The sequence below is a fragment of the Eriocheir sinensis genome, chromosome 59 (assembly GCF_024679095.1).
Source record: "Eriocheir sinensis breed Jianghai 21 chromosome 59, ASM2467909v1, whole genome shotgun sequence".
NCBI classification, from domain to species: domain Eukaryota; kingdom Metazoa; phylum Arthropoda; class Malacostraca; order Decapoda; family Varunidae; genus Eriocheir; species Eriocheir sinensis.
The window spans coordinates 3,005,471-3,026,974 of NC_066567.1; the positions used below are offsets into that span (position 1 = coordinate 3,005,471).

Here is a 21,504-nt window from a genome sequence, read left to right on the forward strand (position 1 = left end):
CCTCCCTCATTTATTCCATCCTTCTGCTCCATCCTCTCTCTCTCTCACTCACTCACTCACTTCATTCATTCCATCCATCTGTCCTATCTCCCTTTCCTCTCTCCCTCTCCCTCCCTCCCTCCTTTCCTCCTTCACTTACTCACTCACTCCCTTTCTCTCCACAGCCCCCAAAGTCAAAAGCCACCAAGAAGAGTCTATTCAAGTTCAACAGATAGCCAAGCAGTCCACCCGCCCACAGCAGGGGAGGAAAAAGGGAGTGACCTGCGCAGTGAATAACACAAACGTTCATCTTGTTGTCGTGTTTATAGCCAGACTTTATGAGTGTCTTACGGTTCATCTATATTTTGTTGTGCTTGTAGGCTTTGTGAAGGGGTGGGAGGCTTGGGTTGCTGTATAGGGTGTTTGTGCTCTCCGTTCATTGTACTTCGGCAGATAAGCTCCGCCCACTTCTCTTATTGCACGGTAAAATGACACTTAAGTTGACTGATGAGGGTTGCAGCTACTCTGACTTAACTAGAATTCTGATACCTGGAATTTTGGCATAGTTGGAATTGTTGTACTTGGAAATTTTACATAGCTGGAATTCTGTCTCATCTGGCATTTTGACCTACCTGGAATTTTTGTCACAGCTGGAATTCCAACTTAACAGGAACCAAATACACACACACACACACACACACACACACACACACACACACACACATAAAACATACTTAGAGAGGTCTGACATAGTGGAGCTTTACTGTATCATTGGCCGGTCCATAGCCAAGCCACACCCCTCTCCACCGCAGGCTGTACATGATTGGTGGATGCTGGGGAAGGTTATAGCTCATTGGTGGATCCTGGGCAGGTGTGGGCAGAGCTTCTGTGCCAAGTCAGCCTGAACGGAGTCTGGTTTAGTTTAGTAAGAACACTTTTGATCCTGCCATTGCAATATGATAATTATACTTAAAGGAAACACTTGTAGTCATAAAGATGAGATGATGGTTGGTATTATTATTATTATGATTATTATGATGATTATTATTATTGTTATTAGTATTTTTAGTTTATTTTGCCCAGAAGGTAAAATGTAAGGTTCCTAGGACCATTAATTTAAGTATTATAGTGAATGTGTGTGTTTTTTTGTTTTTCTTTCTTTTTTTGGTGTGGAAAGAATATAATGATTTTTTTGACTTGCTTTACATTGAGCATATTTCACCTTTTCTGTATTGGTGCTCCTCCTCCTCCTCCTCTTCCTCCTCCTCCTTCTCCTCCTCCTCCTCCTCCTCCTCCTCCTCCTCCTCCTCCTCCTTTTCTTCTGCTCCACCTGTTCACATATTTAATGGTGTTTTTCTTGATTCAGTATTGTGGAAGGTGGAGTTACCTTTCCACCTGCTGATTAGTCATACCTCACCTCCTCCCACACAGGTGCTCTTCAACCTTTGTGAATACTGCATAAACACTACAATATTACACCTCAGTATTGCATTTATGGTGGTGATGGGGTTGTGCACTACTACTACTACTACTACTACTACTACTTAGCTGTATACAATATTCAGCTTTATTCTGTGATCTAGATGTAAAGATAACCAAGATATATGTGTGTGTGTGTGTGTGTGTGTGTGTGTGTGTGTGTGTGTGTAAGGGTGAAAGGTTGCACATAGCTATTAGAGTTAAGTGATTTAGGCCTTGATTAGTGTGACTTCAAATGTCTTTCTTCATTAGGGTGGTTGGTAATTGCCGGGATGGATTTTGTAGGAGCGATTATATCATACTTACAGGTGTATTTATTTGTGTGTGTGTGTGTGTGTGTGTGTGTGTGTGTGTGTGTGTGTGTGTGTGTGTGTGTGTGTGCACGCATTTGAGCCCAACTTCCTCACCTTGTGAATGGAAGATAATGAATGATGATGATAATAATGATGATAATGATGATGATGATGACTGTGTTGTTTAGATGAGAAATAATGAATGATAGTGAAAATAATAATAGTAATGAAATAATAAAAATAATGTTAGGTAGTGTGTGTAATGATCATGAAGTCATTAATTAAAGGTGTGATATCAGGTGTAAGGCAGTGATTATTATTATTATTATTATTATTATTATTATTATTATTATTATTATTATTATTATTATTATTATTATTATTATTGCTGTTATTTTTTTTTTTAATCTCCTTCCTTTTTATTTTGGGTTCCATAAAAGATGCAAACTTGTGTCTACCAAAGAGTTTATAATGTTCAGATCCTTATCAAGTCACATTATCTTTAGAATATTTAGGTTTTAGGCCCACAGATATTAAGTGAGAGAGAGAGAGAGAGAGAGAGAGAGAGAGAGAGAGAGAGAGAGAGAGAGAGAGAGAGAGAGAGAGAGAGAGAGACTTTAAATTACATAGGTTAGTATTAATGAGTTACTAATAATACATATTTAATTAGATTACTGACTGGATTAACATAATTTGCAAGTGATTTATATATTGTTATCTCCATATTAGTGTGTGTGTATGTGTGTGTGTGTGTGTGTGTGTGTGTAGAGAGAGAGAGAGAGAGAGAGAGAGAGAGAGAGAGAGAGAGAGAGAGAGAGATTCTTGTTAGTTTTGTGCAATGATTATTTACTTAAGGTGATTTGTAATTATCTATCTATCTATCTATCTATCTCTGGGAAGCTTGTCTGCACTCTAATTACACAAACATATAAGTTACACAAAGGGAAATGATATCTTATGTATCCTACTTTGCCTTGTGTCCTTTGTGAAGCATAATGATACAAGTTGTCTGTTGTTGTTGTTTGTGGACACCTGGACACATTAACGAGCCTCAGGTGTGTGGAAAGGGAGTAGTGTTGGTTAGTGCATTTGTTCCTACCTGGTTGAGTTTGTACAGGTATGGGGCAAGCTCAGATAATTGTTAAAATTATTATTATTATTATTTTTTTTTTTCATAGAGCGAGACTGTCTTGTATTAGTGAGATTTATTTTGGGGGCTTTGAGAATTATATAGTATCAGTGTCCAGACTTGTGAAACTATTTGGATTTTTTTTTTTTTCTTTAATCGTGAAGTATGGAAGTTTTTAGTTTTTATTTATTTATTTATTTATTTATTTATTTATTTATTTATTTATTTTGCCATAGAATGAGACTGTCTTGTATTACTGAGAACTATTTTGTGGCTTTAAGAAATATGTAGTATCAGGGTCCAGACTTGTGAAACTTTTTTATTTTTTTAATTTGTGAAGTATGGAATTTTATTTTATTTATTTATTTATTTTTTTTTTTTCCATAGAATGAGACTGTCTTGTATTACGGAGAATTATTTTGTGGCTTTAAGAAGTATATAGTATCAGTGTCCAGACTTGTGAAACTATTTGGTCTTTTTTTTTTTTTTTTTTTTTTTTTTTTTTTTTTGTGAAGTATGGAAGATTTTGTTTTGTTTTGTTTAGTTTTTTTTTCCATAGAGCGAGACTGTCTTGTATTACTGAGACTTATTTTGGGGGTCTAAAACATGTATAGTATCAGTGTCCAGACTTGTGAAACTATTTAATATTTTCTTTTAATTTGTGAAGTACGGAAGTTTTGTTTTCTTCTTTTTTAACCATATAACCAGACTGTTTTGTATTACTGAGACTCATTTCGTGGCTTAAAGAAATGTATTAATAGAAAACTTGTGTATGATTTTTTTTTTTATTTATTTTTTTTTTTTTTTTTTATCTGAAGTACGATTTATTTATTTATTTGCTTATTTTTTTGCCATATAATGAGACTGTTTTGTATTACTGAGACATTTTGTGGCTTAAAGAAATGTATCAATGGAAAACTTGTGTATAATTTGGGCTTTTTTTATTTTTATGAAGTGTCGTAGTCAGTTATATATATTTTTGGGGGCATGTAATGAAACTCTTGTATTACTGAGACTAGTTTCGTGGCTTTGAGAAATGTATTGATGGAAAACTTGTGTATGATTTGGGGTTTATTTATTTGTGAAGGAATTTTTTTTTCTTCTGAAGTACAATAGTTTTTTTTTCTTCATATAATGACTTGTATTGCTGATACTACTTATGTAACTTTGAGAAATGTAGTAATGGAAATATTTATGTATAATTTGTTTTTATAATTTGTGAATAAGTGGGGTTTTTTTTTAGTTCTGAGGTATACAAGTTATTTTATTTTAGGGGGACATAGAAATACTTTTTTTTATTACGAGTCATTTCGTGGCTTTAAGGAGTATATTAACGACAAACTTGTGTATAATTATTGACTAAGGAATGGCTAAACTGATGCTTCCGTGTATAACTTCACGATCATTATCATTATTATCATTATTATTATTATTATTATTATTATTATTATTATTATTGTTATTATTGTTGTTGGCCCAAGGTATAAGGATAGTAAGGGGGCTATTACACTGGGCAAATTTTCCGTGGATCTTCAGTCAAACCACGATTTCCGCTGGCGTGGTTCTCCTATTTCCGCGGTTTTCTGATGAGTCCACGATCTTCCAAAGCAACGGTAGATTTCACCAAAGGACGACGGTATTACTCATCATCATCATCAGCAGCAATAACAAGAAACAAATGAGAACCACGCTAGCGGAAATCGTGGTTTGACTGATTGATTGATTGATAGTTTATTGTTGCAGGTAAACAACAAGGGAGAAGGGAGGAACATGCCATCCCAACCCCCAGGCAAGATCCACGGAAAATTTGCCCTGTGTAATTGCTCTTCAACACATGCTCAAAATTTTATAACGAACACTTCCTCCTACTTACTGTTGTCCACGCTTAGAGGAAAGGGAACGATCTGATTGTTGACTTTGATATGAGTGAGCGAGTGTTGGGTAGTTTAAGGTCACCCAAAGGAATTAAATATACGATTGTTCTGATGAGTTTGTTTACTGTTTGCCTTCTGGTGTTTTCGTTTAGATATCTTCCTCTTCTTATCTTGTTGTTGTTGTTGTTTTTCTCCTCCTCTTTATCTTCTTCCTCTTCTTCTACTTCGTCGTCTTGTTCTTCCTCTTCTTCTTTCATATTTCTCTTCCTCTACAACATATGCTTCTTCTTTTTCCTCTTCCTCTTCTTCTCCTTTCCTCTTCTTTTTTTCGACTTCCGCTTCCTTTCTCCTTTTTCCTCTTGCTCTTGTTCGTATTCATCCTCTTTATTGTTATTATTATTATTATTATTATTATTATTATCATTATTATCATCATCATCATCATCATCATCATCATCATTTAACTAACCCCTCCGGCATTCCATTCTTTCCCTAAATCATCACTTCCTTTTCCTCCTCTTCCTCTTCCTTCTCCAACAGTGATGCGGAGGAATGCCAAAAGGGAGGGAGAGAAGGAAGGAGGGAGAGGCACTGGAATCTCGCCCTTACCTCCGTACCTCCCTACCTCCGCCCCTCCGATCTTTCTTTTTCTCTCCATGCCCTGAGGTGGTAGGCGGAGGCGGAGGTGGAGGAGGAGGACGCTGCCTAACCTATATTGCGAAGGTCATCGACTTGATTTTGACGCGGCGACTCGGATCTAACGTTCTCGGAGACTTTAACGCCCAAGTACCGATCTTATTCACGGCCTAACTTTATTTTAGCGCCGAGGTATGGGTCAGCAGCGGCCTTGTGGGGAGAAGATGCCGTTTTTCCTGGAGAATGCGTAGTCCGTCTTAAGAATGTTTTGGTCAGTCGCCTGAGGGAACGGGGGAGCACTGCAGGGGTGGGCCGTTTCACATCCCGGAGAAATCACTTAAATTTTACCTTCCACACCGCACACAGCCATGAAATAAAGCGTAAATAGTGATAAAATGATAGATAAATGATGAATGTACCCAATTATAGGTGGTAGAAACCGATAAAACTGGAGATAAATGAGTATGGAGAGGTTATTTCCCGCCCCTTCATAGCTCCTCCCCCTAGCGGGCAGGTGCGGGGATGCAGGAGCCCGTGACCCTCAGTTCCCTGTGAGACTCTGTGCGGTGAGGGTGTCGACGCTCGCGGTGCTGCTGTCTCTCTAGTGCTCCTCCCCCCCTACAGCATGCCTTGTTCGGCCATAACGCTGTCCCTGGCGACGATATGTGCCGTGGTGTCCGTGGCGCTGCTGGCCATCGCGTTCGGCACCGACAATTGGCAGTACATTAACGTGAACAGGATCAAAATAGAGGTGAGGTGAGGTGGTGGTGGTGGTGGTCTCTCCCTCCCCCTCTTTCTCTCCCCCCCTCCCCTTCTTCCTTCTCTCCCTCTCCCTTCTCCCTTCCCTCCCTTTCCATCCCCTTCAGCGGTTCGGCCCACATACTCTCCCTCCCTCCCTCTTTCTTCTTCCTCCTTCCTTAATTTCTTCTTCCATGTCTATCCTTCACTCCTTCACTCCTTTACCCTTCAGTCTCCTTCTATCCCTTCTTCCTTCCTTCAGCCTCCTTTATTGCTTCCTTTTTATGTCATTCTTCCATTCCTCCTTCTTCCCTGCTTCCTTCATGTCTACTTCTCTCCTTCCCCCTTCGATCCATCCATCCTTTCCTTCCCTTCCTCCTTCATTCTTACCTCTCACCGTCCTCCTTCAATCCTTCCTTCCTTTCATGCTTACTTCATTCCTTCTTCCTTCTCTCCTACTTTCTACTTCCCCTTCCTCTCTTCATTCCTACATTTATTCCTCCTCCTTCCATCCTTCCTTCTCTCTCCTATTCTCATTCTTTCCTTCCTTCCTTTCTATTTCCTTTACTTTTTTTTATACTCCTAAGATACCGCGCGAACACCACACGGATACACACAAACCCGGAAACACACACACACACACACACGCACACACACACGGAGAACAGTTTAAATGGACAGTATATACGTGTGTGTGTGTGTGTGTGTGTGTGTGCGCGCCTCGTTACTGTTCTTGTTCTTATACGATGAAGGGAAAGAAAAAAGGTAACAGGTGGGCGTAGTCTGGTTATAAGGTAAATGATGAAAGTATAAGGGAGAGAAACGGGACTAGGCTGGCAAGAAGTATGAGCAGGCGAAGCAGTAATAATAGTAGTAGTAGTAGTAGTAGTAGTAGTAGTAATAATAGTAGTAGTAGTAGTAGTAATAATAGTAATAGTAGTAGTAGTAGTAGTAGGCTAGTAGTGGCAGATGTTAAATACAGCTTAGTAGTCGTATAAATATGAGTCAGTAACTCCCATCGATCCACAAACCACTACTACTGCTAACATTAACAACAGTAAAGGTCTTTTTTTTTCGCATCTTTTTTTCTTTTTTTAATCTTGAGCCGCCTTCTATTATCATATACTACAAAAAAACAAATCTACAGTCTTGAACTTGATGTTACAATGACACACACACACACACACACACACACACACACACACAGGATCAGCCCCACCACTGGCAAAGGAAGTAAACCAACAGACAGACAGACAAACAAACCGAGAGACAGACAAACCAAGGGACACACACACACACACACACACACACACACACACACACACACACACACACACACACACACACACACTTACGCAGGATCAACCGCGCCTCTGTAAAGGAAATCCTGCAGGAGGTTTAGGATTTCAGCTTCCTTCCCAGACTCAGCTCAGACCCGTCCCGCCAGGTAACCCAACCCCCGTGAGGATGGAAGGGCGGGCAGGTGGACAGCGGGGGGGGGGGGGGGGGTGTACAAGTATACGTAGGAAGAGGTAGATTACAGGTGATGAAAAGGTGTCTCAGTGGGTTATTACAGGTAGGTAGAATAGATTACAAGTAGAATAGATTATACGTAGGAAGAGGTAGATTACAGGTGATGAAAAGGTGTCTCGGTGGGTTATTACAGGTAGGTAGAATAGATTACAAGTAGAATAGATTATACGTAGGAAGAGGTAAATTACAGGTGATGAAAAGGTGTCTCGGTGGGGTGTTACAGGTAGGTAGAATAGATTACAAGTAGAGAAAAAGGGACGAGAGAGAAAATACAGGTATGGAGAGTCGATTACAGATAAGAAAGGTGTCTATAAGTGGGGTGTTACAGGTGGGAAGAATAGATCATAGGTAGATAAAAAGGGACGAGAGAGAATACACAGGTAGGTATATCATAGGTGAAGGGAGAAGCACAGGTGAGGTTAGAATAGATCATAGGTAGATAAAAGGAGAGGATCAATATAGGTGGGTAGAAAGATTACAAGTGAAAAAAGGTGGATCAGAGAGGTGTTAAGGGAGAATACACAGGTAGGTATATCATAGGTGAAGGGAGAAGCACAGGTGAGGTTAGAATAGATCACAGGTAGAGAGAGAGAGGGTTAATACAGGTAGGTAGAATAGATTACAAGTGAGAAAAGGTGGATCAGAGAAGTGTTAAGGGAGCATACACAGGTAGGTATATCATAGGTGAAGGGAGAAGCACAGGTAAGGTTAGAATAGATCACAGGTAGAGAGAGAGCAGGTTAATACAGGTAGGTAGAATAGATTACAAGTGAGAAAAGGTGGATCAGAGAGGTGTTAAGGGAGAATACACAGGTAGGTATATCATAGGTGAAGGGAGAAGCACAGGTGAGGTTAGAACAGGTCACAGGTAGAGAGAGAGAGGGTTAATACAGGTAGGTAGAGTAGATTACAAGTGAGAAAATGTGTATCTAGGGGGGGGTGGGTTTAAGGTGGAATGTAGGGGTAACTAGAGTGTATCGCAGGTGAGGGGAGCAGTACAGGTAAGGTTAGAACAGGGGAAAAGGGGATGAGAGTTTAAATGCACGTAAGTAGATTAATGAAACGTAAGGATGAGTGTATAAGGGGAGTTGGGTTGTAGCACAAGTAGGTTAGAAGAGCTTACAGGTGAAGGAAGTGGTAGTACAGGTGGAATAAAATAAATCACAGGTAAATAAAAGGAGTGAGGGAGTAGTTACAGGTAGACAGTGTAAATTACAGGTTAGGAAAAGTTTATCATGGGCGTCACGTGGAAGGCACAGGTAGCTAGGGTTGATTACAGGTGACGAGAGTGATATACGTAAAGCATAGCAGATTACAGGTAAGAAAAAAGAGTGAAAGAGTAGTACAGGTAGGCAAGAATAAACTAGAGGTTAGGAAAGGTGTATCAAGGGCGTCAGAGGGAATGCACAGGTAGCTAGATTACAGGTGACGGGAGAGAGACAGGTAACGCATAGATCACAGGCAAGGAAAAACGGATGGGATGAGTGATACAGGAAGGCTAGAGTAAATTACAGGTAAGAAAAGGTGTATAAACGTAGGCAGGTGGGGGGAACAGATAGCTAGAGTAGATTGCAGGTGACCAAAGGGAACATGTAAGGCATAAAATATCACAGGAAAGAACTATGGGATGGGAGGAGTAGTACCGGAAGGCTAGAGTAAATTACAGGTTAGGAAAGGTGTATAAGTGTGGGTGGGATGAACAGGTAGCTAGAGTAGATTGCAGGTAACCAGAGGAAACAGGTAAGGCATAGAAGATCATAGGTAAGGAAATATGGGATGGGATGAGTGATACAGGAAGGTTAGAGTAAATTACAGGTTGGGAAAGGTGTATAAGTGTGGGTGGGATGAACAGGTAGCTAGAGTAGATTGCAGGTAACCAGAGGAAACAGGTAAGGCATAGAAGATCATAGGTAAGGAAAAATGGGATGGGATGAGTGATACAGGAAGGTTAGAGTAAATTACAGGTTAGGGAAGGTGTTTCAAGGGAGGCAGGTGGGGTGCACAGGTAACTAGAGTAGATTGCAGGTGACCAGAGGGAATAGGTAAGGCATAGAAGATCACAGGTAAGAAAAATGGGATGGGATGAGTAGTACAGGTAGGCTAGAGTAAATTACAGGTTAGGGAAGGTGTTTCAAGGGAGGCAGGTGGGATGCACAGGTAACTAGGGCAGATTGCAGGTGAGGGGAGTGGTCCACGTAGGTTAGAAAAAAAATACAGGTAAATGTAAAAAGTGAGACAGTAGTATAGGTAGACAGGAGTAAATTACAGGTGAGCCAGGTGGAAGGAACAGGTAACTAGAGTAGATTGCAGGTAGTTGAGAAGTACAGGTAAGGCATAGTGAATTACAGGTTTGGAAAGGTGTGCCAGGTGAGATATACAGGTAGATCAGAGTGCAGGTAAGGGAAGGTCAATGAAGGTGTCCGGGTATGACTCATGGATTTGGGCTCCTACTCACGTATATTAACTTATTTATTGATTCATTTGTCTGCAGTTCGGTTAGGTTAGTTATTGTTTATCGTTTCCTATTCAGTGATCACAAAACAGCTAGGCCTATGTAGTAATGTTTGGTATCCTTCATATTGACGTCGCTTTGTTTACTAGGCTGTTTATATTGGTCGTAATTTAGTGTTTTGTTATATATAATTAATTTGCATATACGTTCTTACACACATTCGTGACTTGGAAGATTTATTATTATACTTGAAAGATTTAGAAGGTAGTTGAGTTTATTTTTGTGAGAGAGAGAGAGAGAGAGAGAGAGAGAGAGAGAGAGAGAGAGAGAGAGAGAGAGAGAGAGAGAGAGAGAGAGAGAGAGAGTTTAGTTTTGCTTCGTTTAACTCTTGACAATCACAAACCTTGACTTTTTTCCTTCTATTTTTCTCCTTTTTATTTCTTCAAACGAACACTGAACAAGACTGACAGCCAACGGAACCGCAACAACAGAACATTGCACAAGGCGAGGAACAAAAGGCGAGAGAGAGAGAGAGAGAGAGAGAGAGAGAGAGAGAGAGAGAGAGAGAGAGAGAGAGAGAGAGAGAGAGGTACACGCAAGACAGAAAGCATTTCCCTTTAACACAAACCGGATTTAAGACCATCCTTTTGACCCCTTCCTCCTCCTCCTCCTCCTCTTTTTCTTCCTCCTTCTCCTCCTCCTTCTTCTTTTTCTTCTTCTTCTTCTTCTTCTCATGCTCTTCCTTCTGCTCCTTCTCTTCTTCTTCTTCTTCTTCTTCTCATTCTCCTCATGCTCTTCCTCCTCCTCTTCTTCTTTTCCTTCTTCTTCTTCTTCTTCACCTTCTCATGCTCTTCCTCCTCCTGCTCCTTCTCCTCCTCCTCTTCTTCTTCTTCCTCTCTACTTCTTTACTTCTCTATCTCCTCGTTATCATTATCTTTATCTCTTGGTGCATTATTTATACTTATCTATATACTTAATAAGATTGGCCTATTTACTTTTATATCTTCGTTTTCTTCTTCCTTTATTCCTCCTCCTCCTCCTCCTCCTCTTCATCATCATCTTCACCAAGTATCTATGTAAATAAGACTGACCAAGTATATATTTATCTGTTTACCTTTCTATCTTCGTCTGTAAACATCAATATTGACGAACATAGCTGTATCTTTCTGCTCATCTCCGTGCGTCAATATTTAGCCTAAGCGGGAGTGCGTGAAGGTCAGACTCAAGTTAATAATTAATCTACCTGGGCGCAAGTTACCTGGAGACTGATGAGTTGACACCGGCGTCCCTCTGGCTGTGTTGTTACCTGGTGTGTCGATATTTTGGTTGTGGAGTGTAACCTGTTTTTTCATCTTTCTTTTTTTTTTTTTCTTCGTCTTCTTGTTCTCGTTCTTCTTCTCGTTTTTGTTCTTTCTCTTCTTCATGTTGTTCGTGTTCTTGTTCTTTTTTTCCTTTTCGATTTCTTATTGCTGTTGTTGTTGTTGTTGTTGTTCTTGTGTCGTTTGTTCATGAGACTTTAGTAGCCGTGAAAGTTTGTCTGAAAAAAAAACCACTAGTAAAAAAAAAAGAAAAATAAGGAAACGAGGAAAGTAAAAGAGTATGAGAATAAGTTAGTGTGAAAAAAAGAGAAAAATGTAAAAGAAAGAATGAAAAGATGGAATAAAAGATGTAGGAATAGCCGTTAAATAGTTATGTGGAAGTAAAAAGGAAGAAAAAGAAAAAAAGGAAGAGCGTCACACTTCACCGAATTTCACGACTTTGAGATTTTTTTGTGGCTGTGAAACAAAAAATAAAAATGAACACGTACCGAAAAAAAAATAAAAATATATATATATATAAAAATAAAGAAAATTAGGAAAACGGGAAATAAGGGAAGTTTGTGAGACTTTTGTAGTTGTGAAAGTTCGTCTGAAAAAAATGAAGGAAAAACACCGGACTGAATTTGAATTACAAGCTGGAGTGGCGAGCTGTTCATGGTAGCAAGGTCCATACCCTCAAACATTTCGGGGCACGCACACACACACACACACACACACACACACACACACACACACACACACACACACACACACATTTGATAAGGTTTTCATAGAGGTTGTTAGTATTTCCATGGAGAGTTTCACGAGCCTAGTTGTAGTTTGACACTGTTTCGGCGCCATTAACGTAAAAAAACAATCATAAAAACCCAACTAATCTCCTTCGTGGCCTTTGAAAATATTTGTTGTGAGTCAAAAGTGTCAGAGAATGCGGGACAGACACACCCACATTTGACAAAGCTTTCGTAGAGGTTGTGGTAGTATTCCCTTGGGTAGTTTTATGAGACTAGCTGTAGTATGACGAGGCTTCTGCGCCATTAACGTGAAAAAAAGAATCATAAGAAACAAACTAACCTCTGTGGTCTTTGAAAGTGTTTTTTGCGCGAGCCGAAAGCGTCTGACAACACCCACATGTGATAAAGCTTTCGTAGAGGTTGTGGGCATTTTCATGGGTAGTTTTACAAGCCTAGTAGTAGTTTGACAAGGCTTCTATACCATGAACGTAAAAAAAACAATCCTAAGAACCAAAATGATCTCCTCTGTGGTCTTTGAAAGTGTTTTTTGTGCAAGCCGAAAGCGTCTGAAAATGCGGGACAGAGACACTCACATTTGATAAAGCATTCGTAGAGGTTGTGGGCATTTCCATCGGTAGTCTTGTGCGGTAAGTTGTAGTATGACAAGGCCATGAATGTGAAAAAAACACTCATGGCAACCTGACTAATCTCCCATGTGGCCTTTGAAAGTATTTGTTGTGGGCGTCTGAGTCTTACACGGACCAGCTGCATCATTAGGTCGGCATTCTCTCAGACGTTTCCGCCTCTTACATCAACTGTTTCCAAGGGCCAAGAAGGAGATGAGTCAAGTTCTAATGAGTGTTTTTTAGGTTCATGGTACAGAAGAAGGATCAAACTACCATCAGGATCATAGGACTACCCATGGAAACACTCAAAACTCCTACGAAAGCCTTGTCAAGTAGGTGAGATTGGCGCCGAAATGTTTAAGAATAGGACCCTTGCGCCGTATCAATATGAGTGTAAATTTGAGGTAAGGAAAAAAATAAGGAAAAGAGAGGAATATAATTATGATCAGCGCACTAGACATTAAAAATAAGAATAAGAAGAAAAAGATCGGAGTATTTGAGCAACAGGAAGGGGAATGAATATGTGAGTGATATGAGTGTAAGTTTGAGGTATGGAAAATAAATAGGAAAAAAATAATAAGGAAAATAGAAGAATATATGATAAAAAAAAAGAAGAAGAAGAAAAAGATCGGAGTATTTGAGGAACAGGAAGGGAAATTAATATGTGAGAAACAATATGAGTGATAGTTTAAGATAAGGAAAATAAATAGAAAAAAAGATTAGGAGATTATGAGCAACACTAAAAAAAAAAAAAAAGAAGAAGAAGAAGAAGAAGAAAAAGATCGAGTACATGATGAACAGGAAGGGACGCTGAATGAGTGAGCAGTAATACGAGTTAGTTTAAAGTAAGAAAAAATAAATAGACAATAAATGAATAAAAAAGAAAAAGAAAAAAAGCTTTGGACATTTAAGGAACAGGAAGAGGGAGAGACACCATTAATTAACCTGACGACAACCTTACCTGTGGGTCCTCAGGTGGGCTAAAGACTGGAAAAACATCAGGATAAAAAAAAAAGAGGGAGAGAAAAGATAAATAGTGGGCGGTTGTATAAAAGGATGAATTATGTTTTTTTGTGGGAGAGAGAGAGAGAGAGAGAGAGAGAGAGAGAGAGAGAGAGAGAGAGAGAGAGAGAGAGAGAGAGAGAAATAACAAAAATAAACGTGACAGTAAAAAGTAAAAGCAAATAATAAGAGAGAGAGAGAGAGAGAGAGAGAGAGAGAGAGAGAGAGAGAGAGAGAGAGAGAGAGAGAGAGAGAGAGGAAGTTATCAGGTGAAGCAATAACAGAAGTGAAGGTTAATAGAACTTGACCTTTTGTTATTAATACTGTTGTTGTTGTTGTTGTTGTTGTAGGATGGTGATGATGGTGGAGGGTGGCAGGTCTTCTTTTTCGTTTTCTTTATTTTTTTTTTTCATTCCTCCTCTTCTTTTTTTTATCTCAATGTTCTATTTATTCTTCTTGTCATTCTTCCTCTTCCGTTTTATTGTTTTATTTTTCTTCGTTCTCTTATTCCTCTATTGCTTCTTTTTCTCCTTCTTCTTCTTCTTCTTCTTATTATTATTATTATTATTATTGTGTGTGCGTGTGTGTGTGTGTGTGCGGAGGTAAGCGGGAGGGCGGGGTTCAGGAATACAGGTAAGTGGTAATTAGTCTGCAGGTGGTCGTTAATTAGCATCAAGGTGTTCACGAGGTCGCTGTTTGTGTTGCCTTCCTACCTGTCTGTCTGTCTATCTGTCTACCTGTTTGTCCGTCTGTCTACGTATGTTATTTATCTTGCTTGTTTATTGTTATTTTTAACGTTGTGGTAGTAGTAGTAGTAGTAACAGTTATTTTGTTGTTGTTGTTGTTCTTGTTGTTGTCAGGTATGCGTGTGTTTGTTTGTTTGTTTGTTTCATTCTTGGCCTTGCTTGGTTTGACGTGGCCGGAAAGTTAAATGAATATGTGTGTGTGTGTGTGTGTGTGTGTGTGTGTGTGTGTGTGTGTGTGTGTGTGTGTGTGTGTGTGTGTGGTTATGTTTAATTGAACGGCGTACCAGATGTTATTTCACACTTACTACTACTACTACTACTACTACTACTATTACTACTACTACTACTACTACTACTACTACTACTACTACCACCATTCCCTTCCCTTGTTTATCCCACCCATCACCTTCTCTTCCTTTCTCTCCCTTCCTTTGCCTCCATCATACAAGTAACCCCTTTCCTCCTACCATGGTCCCTTTCCCCTTCCCTCTCATCCCACTCTCCCTCCCCTCTCATCCCACTCCCCCGCCCTCCCCTACCATTTCCTTCCCATACCTTCACCATGTCTTCCTTCATTCATCCCTTCCATAGTCCCTTTTCTTTCCCTCTCTTCCTTCCTCTCCCTTCTCGTTCCATTCCCCTTCCCTTTCTTCTTTTTTCCTTCTCTCTCCCTTCCCTCCCCTTCCTCTCTTCTTCCCCTCCTTCACCCTCTCCCCCCCACTCACCCCTCTTCCTTCTTTTTCCTCTCCCCTCCCTCTCCTTCTCACCATACTCACCCCTCTCCCCTCCCTCTCCCTTCCCTCTCACCACCTACCCTTCTCCTTTCCTTCTTCCATCTCCCCCTCACCCCACAGAAGAGGTCGACAAAGATGACTCACCTGCCATACGAGGAAAGACTAACATAAATTCACTTACATTCTCTAGAAAGGCGAAGGGTGCGTGGAGACTTGATCAAGGTTTATAAATGGATGAAGTGCTTTAATAAGGGGGATATTTATAACGCCCTGATGGTACGAGAGGCTTGAAGGACACGTAGTAATGGGTTTAAACTAGATAAATTCAGATTCAACATAGACATAGGCAAGAATTGGTTTACCTAAAGGGTGGTGGATGAGTGGAACAGGCTTGGCAGTCATGAGGTGAGTGCCAATATGATAGACATAAAAAAATAGATAAATTCATGGAGAGTGATGTTAGGTTGGGTTAAGTTTACAGGAGTTGCTTTGTATAGACCAACCGGCCTCTTGCAGACTCCTTATGTTCACCCCTCTCCCCTCTCCTTTCCAGGGCTCCCTCGACCGGTCCGGCATCTCCCCGCAAGAGTTCGAGGAGAGCGGACTGTACCGGACCCGAACCAAGGGACTCTTCCGGATCTGCTACCCCGAGAGCAAGCCCAAGGGGGGTGAGTGTTGATGTTGTTGTTTGTTATTTTGGGGTTGTTGTTGTTGGGGTAAGGGCAAGGGAAGGGAGAGAAGGGTAGGGAAGGAAAAGGAGGATGAAGTGAGGGAGATACGAGAGAGAGAGAGAGAGAGAGAGAGAGAGAGAGAGAGAGAGAGAGAGAGAGAGAGAGAGAGAGAGAAGAAGTTGGGAGAGGAAGAGAAGAAGGAAAAGAGGAAGAAGAAAGGATAGATGATTGAATAAAGAGAAAAGAGGAGAAGGGGAAAGAAAAGAGGAAAAATATTTGGAGAGGGGAGTAACGAAAGAGGAGGAGAGGAAAAGAGAAGAATTAAGGGAAGAGGAGGAGGAAGGGAGAACAGGTAAAGAGGAGGAGGAAGATAGGCAGGGAGAAAAAAAGAGAGAGGGAAGAGTAGGAGACAGAGAGAGATAAAGAAGGAGGAGGAGGAGGAGGAGGAAGAAAGTATGAATGGAAGAGGAGACAAAGAAGAAGAAGAGGAGGAGGAGGAGAGGAAGCCTAAGCAGATAACTGTTATGCATGTTACTCTTGTTGTTTGTGATGTTATTGTGCCGTGTTTGTTTACTGTGCGTTGGGGGGGAATTGTTTGCTGGTGTGTGTGTGTGTGTGTGTGTGTATGTGTGTGTGTGTGTGTGTGTGTGTGTGTGATTTTTCTTCTTTTCTTCTTCTTCTTCTTCTTCTTCTTCTTCTTCTTCTTCTTCTTCTTCTTCTTCTTCTTCTTCTTCTTCTTCTTCTTCTTCTTTCTCCTCATCTTTCTCATCTATATATTTGTCTTCTATCTTATCATTGTTTTCCTCCTCCTCCTCCTCTTACTCCTCCTCTCTTTTTCTTCTCTTCTTCGTTCTCCTCCACTTCTTCTTCTCCTCCGCTTCCTCCAAATATGAAACCCACACACACACACACACACACACACACACACACACAGACACACACACACACACACACACACACAGACTGAGAGAAGGAAGTGTAAGGGGAGGAGGAGGAGGAGGAGGAGGAGGAGGAGGAGGGAGGAGCTGCACCTTAACCGTTACCTGGAGGAATGGGAGGACAGGTGAGAGGGGGAGGGGAGGGAGGAGGGAGGGGAGAGGCCACGCATATGACCTCACTTTGGGTGTTTGAGAGAGAGAGAGAGAGAGAGAGAGAGAGAGAGAGAGAGAGTGAAGAGATAAGTAAAGGTTAGGTATGCATTCTCTCTCTCGCTCTCTCTCTCTCTCTCCCCTTTACTCCTCCCTTCACCATATATGTGCCTCTCTCTCTCCCTCCCTTCATTCCTTCTCTCCCTCCCTCCCTTCTTTCTCTCCCTCCCTCCCTTCGTTCCTTCTCTCCCTCCCTCCCTTCTTTCTCTCCCTCCCTTTTTTCCCTTCTTTCTCTCTCCCTATCTTCTCTATCTACATTCCTCCCTCCCACCTCTCCCTTTCTCTCGTGATTAAGCAACCCAAAATACCATCACCTCTCTCTCTCTCTCTCTCTCTCTCTCTCTCTCTCTCTCTCTCTCTCTCTCTCTCTCTCTTAATTTTCGTCTTTTTTTTCTATTTTACCTTTCCATCTGTACCTAACACACACACACACACACACACACACACACACACACACACACACACAGAAGACCGGGTCAGTGCACACACATTCCTCCTCCTCCTCCTCCTCCTCCTCCACCACGACCTCCTCCTCCTCCTCCTCCTCCAGTAGAGAAAGAGAGACTTGTAATGCAACTTTTCTTCTCCTCCTCTTCTTCTTCCTCTTCTTCCTCCAAAGTCCGCGTTCAACCTTCCTTCCTTCCTTCCTTTTTTTATCATTATTTCCTTTTCTTTTTTCCCTTTCTTTTTCTCTCCTTTTCCCGCCTTCTCGTTCAATTCATATTATCAGAACATGAGAACACTAGAACATATGGAGTCTGCAAGAGGCCGGTAGGGCTATACAAGGCAGCTCCTGCAAGCCTAACCCAACCTACCTCGCTATCCATGCATTTATCCAACTTCTCCTTGAATGTAGGTTATCTATGGTATTGGCACCCACAACATGACTGCCAAGCCTGTTCCACTCTTCCACGCTCTATTGGTAAAACGATTCCTGCCTACGTCTTTGTTGAATCTGACTTTAACTTAAACCCATTTCTATAATTCTCTCTCTCTCTCTCTCTCTCTCTCTCTCTCTCTCTCTCTCTCTCTCTCTCTCTCTCTCTCTCTCTCTCTCTCTCAGCACCGTTTTCTGACCCGCTTCCCCTCCCTCTCTCTGTCTCCCCTTCCCTCTCCCCTCCATATCCTCCCGCTCTCCCTCTCCCTCTCTCACTGGCCACGCGCTAACCACTACTGATCATGGTAAACACACACACACACACACACAGGGAAACAGTTAGAGATATACACGCAGTTAGGCGGAAAAGTAAACAAATACAGATAAACAGTTTGCTACATAGATAAACAGTAACATAGATTAACTGATAGACGAATTGATAGCTACATATTGATTTATAAAGTGATAGACACAGCTATATAGATTGATGGCTGGGTGTGTATAAGTATGGGCAGTTGCTCGGTGCTGGGCCGTATTCTCAGACTCTTTCGGTTCTCACAATCATCTCTCCAAACGTCTTGAAGGAGATTCGGCTCCCTCCTCTTCCTTCCTTCCTTCCATCCTTACGAAATTTCTTCCTCTTCTTTATGTAATTATTTCAAGCTCTTCGTTACCTGGATATCTCTGACTGATTAACTTTTTGGTAAAACTTAAAGACGAGAGCATTCACCAGAGCCGCGTGTGCTCATTTCCGTCGCATTGGCCCTGGAGCCCGTGGTGTGTAAGAGCCCATTTTTCCCGGGACACAGGGCCGGGGAGACATCCGGGTTACCGCAGTTTACCTTCCCCAGGTAGGCCACCCATTTATCGAACAGCCTGAAAAGGAGGATGAACAGCTGAGTGTGCTACGCCGAGTGCCCGGGCAACCTAGGCCAGCGGATTCGTAGCTAACCATTGCATCAAATGTATACCGAATGATAGCGAAGGAATAAGATAATTAAGAACTAACCCACTGAATTGTCTAGGGCGGCCTTATGGAAACACCCCCCGTGCTTGCAGCAAGACCAAGAGTGCTCCCGGGGGTACTGACAGCGATGATAAGACTACCCGGCCCTGGCCACGTGTGCTGGCGTGGCTTCCCCTGGCTGCCGTGTATTGCCAAACCTGCCTGATGGGCGAGCCTCGCATAAGACCATAACTCAGTCTGCCAGGGGGTACCTCTTTGGCTGACTGGTTAAGAAGTGCCTTTCCCATCTCGCTGGTCGCGGGTTCGATCTTCGGTGCCGGCAAAACTCTTTTCTGTCTGGGGTCATTTCTCGTGTGTTTCGTGACGCACAGAGTTCGTGTGAAGATATTATAGTGAAGGGAAATACAGCCATAGGGGCGGTGCGGGCTCCGTTTCGATTCCTTCCCGTTAAAATTCGAGGAAACTGACTGATTAATGGAATGATGTCGGCCATATATAAATTACAGGACGCTGTTTTATTATTATTATTATTATTATTATTATTATTATTATTATTATTATTATTATTATTAGCAGTAGTAGTAGTAGTAGTGGTAGTAGTAGTGTTGTTGTTGTTGTTGTCATTGTTGTTGGCTACAATGATAGACAGATGATCGCTTACAGGTGTATTTTCTCTTAAATTTCTGTGAAAGTTACTGAAATCGTTTTTTAATTTCCGTGTTTTGTGCAATATCATTAGAGAGAGAGAGAGAGAGAGAGAGAGAGAGAGAGAGCAGGTGTGAGCAACAAAATTTTCTTACCAGGAAGTGAGGCAGAGCGTGCATTGAGAGAGAGAGAGAGAGAGAGAGAGAGAGAGAGAGAGAGAGAGAGAGAGAGAGAGAGACCCTAACCCTAACCAGTAGTAACCTTCCCAAGCAATATTTTCATCCCGTTCCGTAAATCCAAGAAAATCGCTTACCACAATCAAGATGAGCGCTGCCGGCAAACCCATTCAACCCCCAACATATCGTACCGCCTCCAACCACCCTCGCCTCAGCTCCCTTCAAACAGGTGGCCGCTAGCGTGATGCAGCGGTGCGTTATAATTAAACTGAACACCGGAATATGCTTAGAATGGCCGGCCAGTGAGCAGTGACCCCGCGCTGACCAAATAAGGCGGAAGCAAGTAGGAGTGGCGGGTGAGCGTCGTGCGTCTGGCGGCGGCGGCGGCGTCACGGCGTGGGTACGACACCTTAACATTTTCATCGTGTTAGTGTTTGCCATTCTTACGGTATTTTTGGCTTCCTGTCTGATGTTTGGGTGCGGCAATGGGGCCTCTTTTTTCCTCCCTCCCTCCCTTCCTTGATTTTAACTTCTAATTTGTTGCAGTGAATGGAAAATGAAGGAAAAAGAAACAAACGTACGATATTTTTCACTTTTTTCTCACTCTTCCTATATTTTTTCCTTTTCATTTGCTAAAAAAAAATAAAAGAAATAGATTAAAATGATGCGTAACTGATATATTTTCCACTTTTGGTTGCCATTTTTTTCGCCTTTTCTTTATTTTCACACCTTTGATTTGTAAGAGAATGAAAAGTAGATTAATTAATAGCTACGTACGATATTTTCCTCCTTTCCTTTGTTTCCACTTTTAATTAACTGTAGAAAATAAAAATAATAGATTGGAAAGATACACAACATACTTTTCTCTTTTCATCTTTCCTCCCTTCATTGTTTTCACCCTTCATTTACTCCAGGAAATAAAAAAGAAATGAGGGAAAAGATTCGTTATATATTTTCCACTTCTCCTTCCTCCCTTACTATAATTCATTTTTCGCTTTTCATTTACTGCAGAAAAAATAGATTAAAAAGATACGTATAATATGTTTCCAGTTTTCGTTTCATTGTTTTTTTTGTTGTTGTCTGTTTCATTTTCTCACTTCGCGTTAATATTTTTCTGATTTTTACTTCCTCCTCCTCCTCCTACTCCTCCTCCTACTGTTACTGCTACTACTACTACTATTATTACTACTACTACTACTACTACTGTTACTGCTACTACTACTACTACTACTACTACTACTACTACTACTACTACTACTACTACTACTACTACTACTACTACTACTACTGCTATTATTATTATTACTACTACTACTACTACTACTACTACTACTACTACTACTACTACTACTACTACTACTACTACTACTACAACTACTACTACAAAGAAAAAGAAAAAGAATATATCAGAAATGGACGCGTAAAATATTTTCTACTTTTGGTTTCATATATATTTTTTTTGTCGGTTCTCTTTCACAATCACGAGAGAGAGAGAGAGAGAAAAAAAAAAGGGATGAAAAGAGAATGTAGGAAAGGAATGTGGTTCTTCTAAATGTTCGTGGCGCGGGAGAGAAAATTATAAAGGTGATGGTATGCATATTATTATTCTTTTTTTTTCTTTTCTTTTTGTTTCTGGAGTGGAAGGAAAAGAAGAAAATATAAGCGAGGAAACTGTGGAGAAAAAAGTCGTTGTGTAATGTTTTAATACGAAAGAGAGAGAGAGAGAGAGAGAGAGAGAGAGAGAGAGAG

General features: G+C 41.0%; 2 protein-coding genes across 3 annotated transcripts in view; both read left to right on the plus strand.

The window, feature by feature from the left end:
* LOC126985370 (protein KIAA0100-like) overlaps positions 1-4,866 on the plus strand; it is a 62,507-nt gene extending 57,641 nt beyond the window's left edge. The window contains exon 47 of the mRNA XM_050840147.1: positions 165-4,866. Within this exon, the coding sequence (XP_050696104.1) occupies positions 165-215 (51 nt within the window). The 3' untranslated portion in view covers positions 216-4,866. The remainder of the gene's footprint in view (positions 1-164) is intronic.
* A 1,056-nt stretch (positions 4,867-5,922) lies between these two features.
* Positions 5,923-21,504, plus strand: part of LOC126985374 (uncharacterized) — a 49,336-nt gene continuing 33,754 nt past the window's right edge. Inside the window, exons 1-2 of one of the 2 annotated variants that reach the window (XM_050840157.1) lie at positions 5,923-6,141; positions 15,825-15,939. In XM_050840157.1, the coding sequence (XP_050696114.1) occupies positions 6,016-6,141; positions 15,825-15,939 (241 nt within the window). In that variant the 5' untranslated portion in view covers positions 5,923-6,015. The remainder of the gene's footprint in view (positions 6,142-15,824; positions 15,940-21,504) is intronic. The other variant, XM_050840156.1, reaches the window with a different exon arrangement.